Genomic DNA, 14,768 nt, shown 5'->3' with positions numbered 1-14,768 from the left:
CCAATGAACAAATGGGTGATTCAAATGAGTCGAGTCACTGATGAATCAAGAGCACGCGGTAATGTTTGGTTAAATGGATAGTTCACCCTAAAATGAAAATTTTGTCATAATTTCCTCACGCTCATTTTGTCCCAAACCTGTATAAGTTTCTTTCTTCTGTTGAACTCAAAAGAAGATATTTAAAGAATGTTGGTAATCAAACAGTTGATGGCACCGATCGACATCCATAGTAAAATTTTTTCCTACTACGGTGTCGTCAACCGTCTGGTTACAAACGTTCTTTAAAATATCATCTTTTGTGTTCAACAGAAGAAAGAAACTCGTACAGGTTTGGAACAAAATGAGGGTGAGTAAATGATGACAATTTTCATTTTTGGGTGAACTTTCCCTTTAAACTCAACTGAGCTTCAGTCCACATAGACGGACGTGCTGTCATTCTTTTGCAGGTATTACGGTAAGTAAAAGGTGACGTAGAGACACACCTTCACTCACGCGCTTGGCGCTGGTTGCCATGGAAGGTTATCAAGTGCAAAACCGGCTGGGAGGCAAAGACACCCTGCGGCCCGCGCAAAGACATTGAACCTGCCGGTCGGACCGGCGGATACAGGATAAAATACGGACCCCCGAGGTTGAAGGGGTGACTAACTTATTAGGACGCAGTAAGGTCACACGTTTTACGTGTCACGTTAATAGTCATAGTGCTTTAAATGTGTCTGTTTAATATTTTGATTCTACGATGTAATACACGTGTGGATTAGACCATCAGTGACTGATTGTTGACAAACCCTCTGTTTACGTTTATGACGTAACGTGTCCTCAGCATCCTCTTCTCTGTTGTGACGTAGCGCGACATTGTTACTGCGCTGCGGATGACTGAGAAAATGACGATGTGGCGAGAGTAAAAAATGCATGTCCCCGAGTAGAGCATAATTGTATAGGGGGAATGTTTTCAATTTTCATTAGTTTTCATTTTAATAAACCCTTAACGTCGTTTTCACTAACGTAGGTTGCGTATACTGTCTTTATTTCGCAGTTTTTCCCCCTTCTCTCTGCAGGTGCTCTGTGTTTTTACAGCAGGAAGAAGAGCAAGCGAGTGATTAAGTCTGTCAGATTCAGTATGTCTGCGTGGCTGCAGCAGGAGGCTGGTTCAACCAGTTCTGCTGAAGCCAAGAAATCAGAGCCTAGAGGCCAAGAGAAGAAATGCTGTAAGTTACACAACATGAATATGCTTTCACATTCCACAAGATGTTGTTTTGAATCCCAGTTTAAACCAGCCTAACGTGGTCAGCTGGTTAGGCTGATCTGTTTTAGTTGGGTTTAAGGTACTTTTCAGCTGATGAGAATGTTTCCCACATAACAGTTGTGTCCCTGGCCCAGTAATCGACAGCATGAATCATATCACAGTTGCCCTTCTTATAGTGGCAGCTGTCATTGAGGCTGCAAAACAGAAGTTCACTGTCAGTCTAGATTAGAAATATACCGTATGTGCTTCCCTTTATTTAGATATGCATTCTCTGTTATGCTGGTTTCAAATTGCAGATCAAGGTAGAGGCACATTTGTTTAGGGTTTTTTCCCAGTCATCAAAATGCTGACATGAGGTAGTAATGCTCATTGTTGGGGGTAACTCATTACAAGTAACTTGAGTTACATAATCAGATTACTTTTTCATGTAACTAGTAAAGTACTTCATTACTTTTTCAATTTACAACAAAATATCTAAGTTACTTTTTCAAATAAGTAACGCTAGTTACTTTCACATTTATTGACTGACAGCTCTACTGTCCCCATGTTGAGAGAAATAAAGTGAGGTGTTGTGTGCACTGTGTAAACATGATGGTTATTTTAGTTCTAGACTAAATTAACATGCATACTGGTAGAACTTGCACAAAACATTCAGTATTCCTCAAAACGAATTAAAACAGTAAAATGCAATCTCAGAATTGTATGCAAAACTTTTACCATTAACTATATTAAATTACACAAATATACTTTATGTATTTAATCTCACTTTATTAACCAACAAAAGTTACGGTGGCCGAAGGAAAAGATGTCATCGTCTGAGAGAGCAGAGAGTAGCCAGTTCAGCAATGAGGTTTTTCTATAAAGATAAATGAAGACATTTTGTTTACTTTATTATTCAGTAAAACGATATGTTATTGTGAATATTATTGTTACTTGTTCATCATTGTGTCAGTGTTTTTATTCGCTGACTTTAGAAAGCTTCTTTGCATGAAGAACAACATACAGTAGTAATGAAACACGTTTGTCCGTTTAGGGCTACTGTAGAAACATGTCGGCACATTTCAGTGTAAGTATGTAGATAGAAATGGCTCATTCTAAGGTAATAAAAACATAACGGTTCATTAAAGGGATACTCCACTTTAAAATGAAAATTCTGTCATCATATACTCACCCTCATGTTGTTTCAAAGCTGTATGAATTTCTTTCTTCTGCTGAACAGAAAGGAAGATATTTAGAAGAATGTCAGTAACCAGACAGTTTCTGGTACCATTGACTTCCATAGTATATTTTTTTCCTACTATGGAAGTCAATGGTACCAGAAACTGTCTGGTTACTGACATTCTTCTAAATATCTTACTTTCTGTTCAGCAGAAGAAAGAAATTAATAAAGGATTGAAACAACATGAGGGTGAGTATATGATGACAGAATTTTCATTTTAAAGTGGAGTATCCCTTTAAGTAAGGTCTTTATACACCACTGAAAACATAGTTATGTATATGATATTGCATTTCTGTCAACCGATCCTCCTAAATATTACACAATGCACCTTTAACATCTTGCCAAAAATATAAGTTATTTTGTTGTTATTAAAAAACAAACAAGCAAGCCCAGCCCAGGTGAGAAAAAGTAACGCAAAAGTAATGTAATGCATTACTTTTTATAAAAAGTAACGGAATTAGTTACTTTTTTTGGGAGTAATGCAATATTGTAAAGCAATACTTTTTAAAGTACCTTTCCCCAACACTGGTAATGTTTTCTTCATACCTAATATGTTCATTATTAAACAAAAAATCCAGGGATTTAATTTGCATGTGGTATTCTTTTTTTATCCTTTGAGAAAGAAAAAAACATACCTAGATCTTGGCAGAAGATCTAGGCAGATGTCTGTTTGTTTAACAAATGTCTAGAAAGAAATTTAATGCTCCATATTCTTAAAAAAGGACACATTCAAATTGATCAAATGTGACAGTAAAGACAAAGATTTCTATTTCCAGTAATTGCTGTTTTATTGAACTTTCTGTTCACCAAATAATTCTGAAAAATGTCATCTGTCACAGTTTCCACAAAAATATTAAGCAGCACAACTGTTTTCAACATTGGTAATAATAAGAAATGTTTCTTGAGCAGCAAATCAGCATATTAAAATGATTTCTGAAGGATCATGTGACACTGAAGACTGGTGTAATGATGCTGAAAATTCAGCTTTGCCATCACAGGAATAAGTTTAAATAACTTATTAAAATATTAAAATAGAAAACAGCTGTTTCAAATTGTAATATTATTTTACAATATTATTGTGTTTACTGTATATTTAATAATAAAAAATAGCCTTGTTGATCATAAGAAACAAATTACGACCTTGATACAAGGTGTCAAAAGTCTCAGAGATTCAGGTCCTATTTTGTATTGTAGTGGAAAGTACCATAAACCACAAACGTGCAAACATAAACTCATACATTCTGACATGCATCAGGCATAAAGTAATTGTGTTGTTTGATTTTATGTAATTTTTGGTGCAGATGCAGTTGGTGTTGGTATGTGAAATTTTAGTATTTTATATTTAGCAGATTATAATTGATAGTACTGGAGACCATAAATTCCTCCAGTCCATGATGTGCTGTTGACACTGTCTGTCTGTTTTTTTGTCTGACCACAGCATGGGCGTCTTACATGACAAACTCCCCCACATTAATTGTCATGATCGGCCTCCCTGCCAGAGGCAAAACATACATGTCGAAGAAGCTCACACGCTACCTTAACTGGATAGGAGTTCCCACAAAGGGTGAGTGGGCAGCTGGATTTAGACAGTTGCAACATGTCAAATGACACTCACTATAAATATCATCTGTCTCCTATTTTAAATGCTCCATTTAGCTCTCAGCTGATCATTTCTATCAATAGTCTATTAAGAGGTTAAATTTGAACTTGCATTGGCAACCAACACATTTTAAGAGGACCTATTATGCTTTTTTTACATTTTAAACTTTATTTAGTGTGTAATGTTGCTGTTTGAGCATGAATAAGGTCTGCAAAGTTACAAAGTCACTGCAAAGGGAGTTATTCTCAGATCAGTAAGCAGTGATTCTGACCTCCCTGAAACGCCTCGATTGTAGCCTTGAGGTTCCTTCTGGGAATGTACACATCACAATTTATCCCTCATTTAAATAGTTCCCATCCAAGGCATACGCAAAAAAGGTCAAGGCCTGGTTGAGTTGCTTTAATAGTGTGTTTTCGCCATGTCCAGGGCTGCGTCCGAACTAAGTCACATAATCTCTTGAGTAGGTACCTATTTTGAATTACTCCACGACCGCTAAAACGTATGTTTTATATAGTATGTCTGGTGTAGTATGAATGTAATCTGGACATACGCCATGTTGTCATTATCATGTGACCTACCAACGTCAGTTGCGTCGCTTCATTGCCATTCACAAATTCTCTCCCATGGCCTCATGGGGTCCATCGTATGCACACTGAAGAAGTAGGTTATCCAGGTACTTTTTGCCTACTCTTTTATGAGTACTGTGAATTCGGACATACTACTTTTGTCACATACTGTTTTTTTTGCCTTCTACATAGTAGGGAAGTGTGCGATTTAGGATTCAGCCCGAGTGTTAGTGCTTACACCCGAGAAGCTGAAACTTGCGGTTATGTTAAGGGACGTGACATTTCTGAAACACACTCGAAGCGGTTGACCAATCACAATAAACTTGTCCAGCCGACCAATCAGAGCACATTGTGCTTTTTGGGAGGAGGGCTTCATAGAGACGGGAAATAAACAGTGTTAATGACAGACTGGGAGGAGAGGTGCTGTAACAATGTAATATATATAAATAACAATGTGTTTTTTGAACATTCAATCATGAAGACCTATTCTAGTAGACCCCCAAAACAAAACCAAGACATGGTAAAAAGGGCATAATATGGCTTCTTTCAACTCAATCTCTTGAGTGCATCATGACTCACAATACAAGTGTTTTAAGTGTCACTGTAACTTACTTTACACCTTTACATATAGAGTGATATCACCATGATGCATTACAGTTGTGCAAAGACTGGTCAAGAATGTGACAATGTAGAGATTAACCATCATTCCTTGTTTATTGGTTTATTGTGCAGTGTTTAACCTTGGTGTGTACCGGAGGGAAGCAGTTAAAGCATACAAGTCATATGATTTCTTCAGACATGACAATGAGGAAGCCATGAAGATACGGAAGTAGGATTATGTCTTTTGTGTGTGATTTAATGGAAGAGTTCCCCCCACAAATGAAAGTTGTGTCATTGTTTACTCACCCTCATGTTGTTACAAACCTGTTAGACTTTCTTTCTTCTGTGGAAAATGAAAAGAGAAGTTTACTTTCATACAATGTCCTGTTCACGATATTTTTTACAGTGTTAATAGTGTATATGTAATAATAATGTATACAGTACTGTGCAAAAGTCTTAGGCATGTTAATATCCCCACCCCAAAAATGTCCCCAAAAATGGTTTTAAGTCAGTTATTCATATCTTTTGCCGTAGTGTGTCAGTAGGAACTATCAGTTTACATTTACAAACATTCTTTTTGCCATTAATTGTAATAATCCAGTGAGATTTCTGACAAGGAATCTGACAACAGCCGGTATGATCTGATCTCACCATCATCGAGTCCGTCTGTGATTACATGAAGAAACAGAAAAAACTGAGACAGACTAAATCCAGAAGAACTGCGGGAACGTCTCCGAGATGCTTGAAGAAACCTTCCTGCAAAGCTCCCTGAAAAACTATGCGCAAGTGTACCTGGACAAAAGCCGTTTTAAACGCAAAGGGTCGTTACACCATATATTGATTTGGATTTGTTAATAGAAGTTAAATCATAAATAAATTCAATTTGTGATTTTATTTTTGAAAGCATTCTCACTTTACAGCATTTTAACACAAGTGCCAGTACTTTTCACAGTACTGTAGCTTTGCAGGAAGGTTTCTTCAAGCATCTCGTAGACTTTCCCGCAGTTCTTCTGGATTTAGTCTGTCTCAGTTTCTTCTGTTTCTTCATGTAATCACAGACGGACTCGATGATGGTGAGATCAGATCATACCGGCTGTTGTCTGACTCCTTGTGCATACACAAATCTCACTGGATTATTACAATTAATGGCAAAAAGAATGTTTGGAAATGTAAACTGATATTTCCTACTGACACACTACAGCAAAAGATATAAATAACTGACTTAAAACCATTTTTGGGGACATTTTTGGGGTGGGGATATTAACATGTCTACTTTTGCACAGTACTGTATGTTTTCAGTAAACCAAGAAACTAATGTGACTACAGTAAGCCTGTTAGACTTATATGATGGCAGAAGGATTAAGACATTTCCAGAAGGTTACATTAGTGCATTTCTGACAGGACAGTTTGTGTTTTTCCTGAGAACTGTTGAATTTTTAAAAAAGTGTTATATTTGCATCCCAAATAGACAATGTGCCTTGGTGGCCCTGCAAGATGTCAAGACCTACTTTAATGAGGAAGGTGGACAAATAGCTGTAAGGTTTTACCTTTTTCTGTGTTCACATCAATTATTTACTTTAATGTAGTGTGGAGTGTTGTTCATTTTAAGAATATTAATAAGATTTAGATTTTTTAATATTTGATTAATACATAGATAATCATGTGACATGGTCATCATTCTTTTTTTTCTCTTCTTTTTTTTTTTTTTTTAAGGTATTTGATGCCACAAACACCACCCGGGAGAGGCGGGATCTTATATTAAATTTTGTTCAGGAAAATGCATTTAAGGTAGCCAAATGTGCAATTTAAACGTTCATAAGATAAGTTATCTTTGCGTGGAAGTGATATGTGATTATCATTTTCCTATTTCTGTGTGTTTACGTTTGCAGGTGTTTTTTGTGGAGTCAGTATGTGATGATCCAGAGGTTATTGCTGCAAACATCCTGGTATGTTGTTTGGTTTGGTTTGCATTTCATTAAACTGATGGTATAATACTGCTATGTTGCAGTATTATTGTTCATTATCTTCTCAACAGTTATGTTGTCTTTTGTATCTTCTCTTATGTGTCTTTTGTATCTTCAGGAAGTCAAAGTTTCAAGTCCAGATTATCCAGAAAGACACAGAGAGAGGGTCATGGATGATTTCCTGAAACGCATCGAATGTTATAAAGTCACTTACCAACAACTAGATCCTGATGAATATGAGAAGTAAGAATGATTCGAAAATCAAACATTATTTTGGCATATCTGAATGTACATACATTTTCTTTGGAATAAATCTTCTATTTTTCCTTCAAATTGCCACAATTTCGCTATTTTAAAGGTTCCTAATTTTGTTTTTGGCGGTCTTTACCGTATCATTACGAGTCCTCATCCTTTGGAAGTGCATGCAAAGTGGATTTGCTTTCGCATAGCAGAAAACAGCGTCTTCTCGACATGTCGACAACACAAACCAAACTCTTCCAGGTCTCCTCTAGGTCAAGTAGATGTTGTTTGTGGGCAGCCAATGAAGACCATACGCTGGCAGTATGCAAATTTGTTATAAACCTACATAGGTTTGTGTAGGAAGTAAGACTGGAGTTACTGACGACTCATTTCAGGCAGTTCAGAATCGGTTCTTTCATTTGGGAAACAATAACACTTTGATGTTTGAAACTTTGCAGACCTTTTACATTCACAAACAGCTGTATTACACACTAAATGGAAGGTAATATCCAAAAAAGCATAACAGGGGCACTTTGAACGTTATGATCAGGAAAAGACGATCTTAAAATTTACTTTTTTTTTTTCTCCAGAGACCTGTCCTTCATCAAGGTGATGAACGTGGGCCGTCGGTTCCTGGTAAACCGTGTTCAGGACTACATCCAGAGCAAGATTGTCTACTACCTCATGAACATCCACGTACACTCCCACTCCATCTACCTCTGCAGGCACGGAGAAAGCGAGCACAACGTCCAGGGCCGCATCGGAGGAGACGCTGAACTCTCCTCCCGGGGGAGACAGGTCTGAACTCATTCATTGCTGCCTTTATAGTAGTTATTCATCAGAAGATGCTTAACTTTCTCTCTCCTTTGCGTGTAGTTTGCGAGTGCCCTGCGTGGGTTCATTAAGGAGCATATTAAGCTCTCTGACTTGAAGGTTTGGACCAGCCAGTTAAGGAGAACCATCCAGACAGCTGAGGAGCTGGGAGTTCCCTATGAGCAGTGGAAAATCCTCAATGAGATAGATGCTGTTAGTATGCCCAGGTCTCAGTGGAGATTACATGCAGTTTAGATGTATTGTATGTTCATTCATTATCAATTTTTGCTCTGAAATAGGGTGTATGTGAGGAGATGACCTATGAAATGATCCAGAACACATTCCCAGAAGAGTTTGCTTTAAGGGATCAGGACAAGTACCACTACAGATATCCAGGAGGAGAGGTACAGCATGTCATGAACTTCTCACTTTGTTAAAGTTCTTCAGAGTATGTCTCTCTGAGACATATTTCAAAAGTATTTCAGAGTGTATCAAAATGCTCTCTTTTCTTGTAGTCATATATGGACCTGGTTCAGCGACTGGAACCTGTGATTATGGAGCTTGAGAGACAAGGCAATGTACTAGTTGTCTGCCATCAGGCGGTTATGCGCTGCCTACTAGCTTACTTCTTGGACAAGAGTGCAGGCAAGATGCATTTGCATTTTGAAAAGAATGCTAAAACACTGCCTAATCTTTGCAAGTGTCCCTGGCTTTATACATATATATATATATATATATATATATATATACATACACATAGTTATATTTTTATCTCACCTTAAACCACAATTTCAACAAGATCATATCATTTCAATAAGACCATTATATATATATATATATTTATTTAAGACCATATATATAATAATATGCAACAACAGCATCACAGAAATGTACATCAACTGAAACCTATTTTTATATATTGTCTCAGATGATCTCCCCTATTTGAAATGTCCCCTTCACACTGTCATGAAGCTCACTCCTGTTGCCTATGGTGGGTTGGACAGTTGTTTCTTCACTTTTACAAACATACACATGGAAATTCTGTTCACAAACGAATTTGGATGATGCTTTAGGTTGCAAAGTGGAAATGTTTTATCTGAATGTGGAGGCAGTGAATACACACCGGGACCGACCACTGGTGAGTCCACATCTGTCTCTGTGGTGTTCTCTCTTTCAGTTTGAAATATTAATGGAGGTTATTAAATATTCATTTTAAAATAATTGGTGCCACATTTATCTCTCCGATTTGAATTTTTCTTCAGTAATGTTTTTGAAACTTCAAAACAAACATGCTATGTTTCTTATGGTACAGCTTTTGATATCTTATAGGCTTTCTATTGATTGGGAATTACAATTTCATCACTGCATGTTTGCTGTCTTTGATGCTTGTTTTTCTTAGAGAACCTTGGTTAAAGCATTTTTCTGGGTTCAGTATAACTTAATCTCTATCTACAGCATCTGTGATGTGCTGTCAATTACCACAGGAAATCATTTTGACTCATTTCAAACACTAATTCATCCTCCTGGAGCAATAGTCCCACCTCTACTCCAACTTTACAGCTCAAATAATATGTTTGTAGAAAAACTGCTACAAGTTCTTTAACAACACGTGTTTTTAAACCATGTATGCCTTGCCTCATAGATTTTTTACTCTCTAAGCAGTGTAAAAATTTTAAAAATTGTTTTCGTTCATTTAAAAAAATAAAAAAGCTGAAATAAAATTAAATATCATATACATTTAAACTTAAATTATGAATGAAAATTTTAAATGTTGCCTCTGCAATTAACTGAAATAAGATGCTAAAATAACTAAAACATTATTGAATTATAAATATTATCTATAAACTATTAAAATGACAAAAGCACATGACAAAATTACTTAAACTAAAATCAGATTGAAAGCTGAAAATATATATTAAAAAAGTTGATTAAAATATTAATACTTAAAGGACAATGTTTCGAAGTGTGTCACTGTTAAAAACACTGTATTTTTTGTTATTTCTAACTGAATGATGGGTCAAAATTGTTGTCTATGGTAACTTGTTAACCCATAACACTCTTTAAGCTATGTTCTCTGTTGTTTAATCAAACTGTCAGTCAAATGGTTTGATTAAAAATCTTCTTCCTCTCGTGCTTATTCACCTCATCAGAGTGAGGTTCAGCCTTCCCCTGTATATGTTGTTGATTTACAAGAATATTTGTACAGTTGTGATACAGCCTAGAGTTTTGTGTGTACGTCACAGTTATGATGTCTCAGCAGCCTGTGGTTGTAATGTAACTCTGCGTTTGTGTTGTGAGTTACGCTTATCCATGTGTCGAACGCTCCATTGAACGACATTGTGCTTTAGTGATGTATTCTTCATCGCTGTAGACACGTTTGATGTTTTAGAATATTAACCTGAAGTCATTTATCATACTTTTTAGTCTGTATATATTGATTAATGTGGATTATCTTTGGGAATACTTGGAGCTGTGGAGACTGAAGACTGATGTGTCTTGTTCGCTATTGAGATGTGTGCTAAAGGTCTTTAAAGATGAGCTATATGTGTAGGCCAGCGATGTCCACACTCGGGCCTGGAGGGACGCTGTCCCGCAGAGTTTAGCTCCAACTTGCCTCAACACACCTGCCAGGAAGTTTCTAGTATGCCTAGTAAGACTCGGGTGTGTTTAATTGGGGTTGGAGCTGAGCTCTTCAGGACAGTGGCCCTCCAGGAGCAGGATTGGACACCCCTGGTGTAGGCGGTCTCTCTTTTTAACCCAGCCAGTCTCTCCCATCTCAAACCAGGGGAAAGTCAGACGAGACTCTGGCCCTCTGCTGCTAAGGCGGAATAGTTACACCCCACTTTCCAGTCATGACCAGGTTAAGCGGCCCCGTCTCTACAGCGCTGGCAACCGGTCCTGGCTGCCCCTCACCCCCTCCCCCACCGCCCTGCACTTCCCTGACACACCAGACGGGGCGCTGCTGCTTCAGCAAAGCCAAGTTAGTGTCAGAATCTGAAGCCCTGGGATATTAAATGGACTCGGTTGACCCAGTGATGTCCTGACATGAACCCACCCTCACCCTGGTGTTCTGAATCACCTGTGAATGTCACACCCAGTACTGATTGTGCTAAATGCATGCAATACTTTCAGTTTGGCAGTCTCCTCTATTGTGTTCCTTGTTTTTTATGTAAGAGCATGTTCTTAACTCCTTGTTCAGCTTGAGCTTCTTTTTTTTTTGTTTTGCTGTATGGGTAAATGCCACAGGCCATACAATATCCATAACTTACCAGCTAACAGTTCTAATTGGCATTATCCTATATATCTTTATAGCAACAACAAAATATTTGTTTCTTTTTCTGGATTATTTCTCCCTAAGAAAATCAGTCAGTTGTTGCCAATATATTTAATGTGCTTACAGGAATAGTTTCCCCAAAAATGAAAATTGTGTCATCATTTACTCATCCTTTGTCATCAAAGATTTTTCTTTTCCGTGGAACATAAAAAATGAGCATTTTAGCTGCTCTTTTCCACACAATGAAAGTGAATGGTGACCAAAAATGACTTGAGTAAAAAGTCATTTTTAAATCATACAGTACTGCATATTCAAATTGCACAAAAGATTTGTGGCTGTATTACAGAAACTTCGGTTACACTTTATTTTAAGGTGTCACTGTTAAAGTGTAATTATATATTTAAGTACTGAGTAATATTAATAAACTACATGTACTTACTATAGGGTTAGGGTAGGATTAGGGTTTGGTTGAGGGTTAGTTGCATGTAATTATGCATCATTTACTGTTATTACTATGGTAAGTACATGTAACAAATGTAACAAGGACACTTTAAAATAAAGTGTTACCGAAACTTTTTAAAACTATAAAAAGATAGGATTCTTACTCATTAGCTTTCATTGTATGGAAGCGAGCAGAGCAACATGTTTTATTTCATGCAGAAAAACAAGACTTATGGGTTTGGAATGACATGAGGGTGAGTAAATGATGACCTAATTTTCATTTTTGGGTGAACGGTCTCTTCAAACTGATGTTGTGCCTCAGGAATCAATATTCCTTGTCCATGTTTTACTCTGAACATGCAAATTTGTCCTTGCGCTTCAGTTGTCTTCTCCATATTTGTCTCTCCTCTTCCCCCTTCATCCTTCATCCTTCTCTCTGTTCTCACAGTCTCGTGTGGTTGGCAGTCATCTGTAAGTAAATTTAATCGATATATGCGTGATGTCACAAACATTTATGTTGATTCTTGGTTGTCTTTTCTGCCAGCTTTCTTATAACCTGCATTTATGTTGGAAGATTCGATCACAATCATGTTTTTATATGTGTTTGTTATATCAGGTCAATGTCTTTGTAGAGAATTCTGTTTACCTTTTCAAATGCTTAAGTTATTACACCAAGTAAAATACTAGTAATACAATGCAAGCACATTTCTTTTTTTTTTATTTATAAAAAAAGTAGTTTGAATTGTCTTATATATTTTCTCAAGACAGTGACAGTATTTGTGATTTATATTACAGAATTTGATACTGATACTCCTTATATTTAAGTTTAACTTTATCTCTATCTCTCTCTCACTTTTTTTTTTTTTTTTTTTTTTGAGGACTCCTTGTGTGAAGGAATCAACTTTGACTGCCCAGACGAAGCTAATGACTGTTTCCGCTTCTGAATGAAATGGGAGAATTTCCAAAATCCTGCATGACACTGAAACTTTGCTTTTAGATTCCCAACCTCCTGCTTGCTTTATCAATGTTAGGACTACATTTCCCATCAACCCCCTGCATGACACATCCCCGCTGAATGATTGAATGTATATGAATGCTATGAATATATATATTTATGACCCAACAAAGAATATTTATTTAAAGTGATGATGCCTTATTGAAGATTGAACAAAGGAGGATCCTCTCTATGATCCTCTGGAATGTTCTTTGATAGAACTTGAACACAACGTGGGTTGTGCAACTGATGCTGACCTCCATACAGAGTCTGTGTTGCAACACAATGTTGTTTGCAATAAAGCATTTTCACAATCATAACTATTACAACATCTTCATATATATACCATAGTTAGTCATCAGAAAGAAAACAAGCCTTATTCAGGGAATTAATGGAAGATAGATAGAAAGGTTTGTTTTGTGGCTTCAAGGAATGCACTAACTGAGAGTACAATGAAATATTCTTTAGTCTTGTACATTTTCTTAATAAGAATGATATTTATGGGATATTGTACAAAGTTAGCTACTTGTGTGATATTTTTATAGAAATGTATTTGTGTGGCGCATTATGTCAAAATGACAGGGATTCTGTATGTCAAATGAGTATATTTTATAGGTAAGGTCACCGCTGACGATGCTAGCAAATATAGTTGTTTTTATTAAGGTTTTGAATGTAATATGTGCTCTTTAAGATAGGAATGTTTTCTCTGGTTATGCGTTTGTTAAAACTAGAATCATAGCTTGACAAGTCGTTTTATATTTCCGTGTGAGGAGCTGCACTATTCTCAACAGCATGTCATCAACCAATGACACTGGATAAAATAGTTGATTGATGCATAAAATCCCTATAGACTTTTGGTGGTTTAATGTTGAAGCAAAAAATGTCATGGTACTGTTCACTACTACTTTCCATTTTTATTTTACATGTTTAATTAAATTTTTGCCTGACTACATCATTTGAAATGAAGGTGTGACTAATGTATTTTTAAAAGTAATCCCATGTGGTCTGAAATAAGGTTATAAATGCTTCATCCATGCACAATAATTACAAATACATTAGCAAAATTGCAGAATTGTGTTCAAAATGGTTAGCATGGAGCATAGCATGTTACAACTTAATGTCAACTTTTCAATTTCATGTCAACTACCTATGACTAGTGTCCAGAACATTTACACCATCAGCACTTGTTTATGTCCGTTATGTTTGTTCAACGCTGCTGCATAAAACTAGCAAAAATCAAGGTGCAGTTAAGGTATCCAAGCATGCATTACGCTTATGTTGTGATGGCACGGTACATATTGCACACAATGTGACTCAACTATTATAAATTATACATGCTGTTACAGTGGCATTGCCACACAATATACAGAACAATATATCATATTCAGACCTTAGAATGTTGCCTGTAACAATGCTTTTCTCAAATACACACAATTAAACAGCTCCTGTTATGTCAGACTCATTGTTGTGCAAGTCTTATTTTGTGTGCGTGCGTGTTGCATTATATCCTCCAGATGGCGCCAAAACACTTGAGGTCTCTTTATGAAAAACGGATAAGGATGTGTTACATTATATTTAAGCAATGAGATAGGCTAGGCTACTAGAAACTGTGCTATATTGTGAAGAAAATTAATTCTCCTTCAAGTTAAATCCCTGACCAGAGCGCTAATTATCTATGCAAGAATTTGCTAAACGATGTAAACAGGTGACGACCAATCAGAAGCCAGGACCGGAACTTTTGTATTACAGACGAATATTTTTCATAATACAACGTTGTTCCTTTATACTCAATTTTTTTTTTTTTTTTTTTTTTT

The 14,768-nt window shown here is 36.5% G+C and overlaps 1 protein-coding gene across 10 annotated transcripts; it reads left to right on the top strand.

Annotated features, from left to right (window-relative positions):
• Positions 1-436: 436 nt before the first annotated feature.
• Positions 437-14,416, top strand: pfkfb2b (6-phosphofructo-2-kinase/fructose-2,6-biphosphatase 2b). 10 transcript variants are annotated; one of them, XM_079857594.1, is made up of 17 exons: positions 437-454; positions 1,056-1,205; positions 3,901-4,026; positions 5,361-5,457; positions 6,697-6,763; positions 6,942-7,016; positions 7,118-7,174; positions 7,311-7,435; positions 8,023-8,230; positions 8,309-8,458; positions 8,545-8,649; positions 8,761-8,890; positions 9,174-9,236; positions 9,319-9,383; positions 11,031-11,225; positions 12,409-12,431; positions 12,839-14,416. In XM_079857594.1, exons 2-17 carry the CDS (start codon positions 1,118-1,120, stop codon positions 12,906-12,908), a joined length of 1,644 nt encoding a protein of 547 aa, XP_079713720.1. In that variant the 5' UTR covers positions 437-454; positions 1,056-1,117; the 3' UTR covers positions 12,909-14,416. The 10 variants fall into 10 exon arrangements, with proteins under 10 accessions (XP_079713720.1, XP_079713714.1, XP_079713723.1 ...); XM_079857588.1 differs by having other exon boundaries at positions 445-659; XM_079857593.1 differs by lacking the exon at positions 437-454 and adding an exon at positions 462-637.
• Positions 14,417-14,768: the final 352 nt, after the last annotated feature.

The sequence above is a fragment of the Squalius cephalus genome, assembly GCF_949319135.1.
Source record: "Squalius cephalus genome assembly, chromosome: 22".
Taxonomy (NCBI): Eukaryota; Metazoa; Chordata; class Actinopteri; order Cypriniformes; family Leuciscidae; genus Squalius; species Squalius cephalus.
The sequence above is the reverse complement of the archived record's forward strand: the minus strand, read 5'-3'. Positions and strand labels throughout refer to the sequence as shown.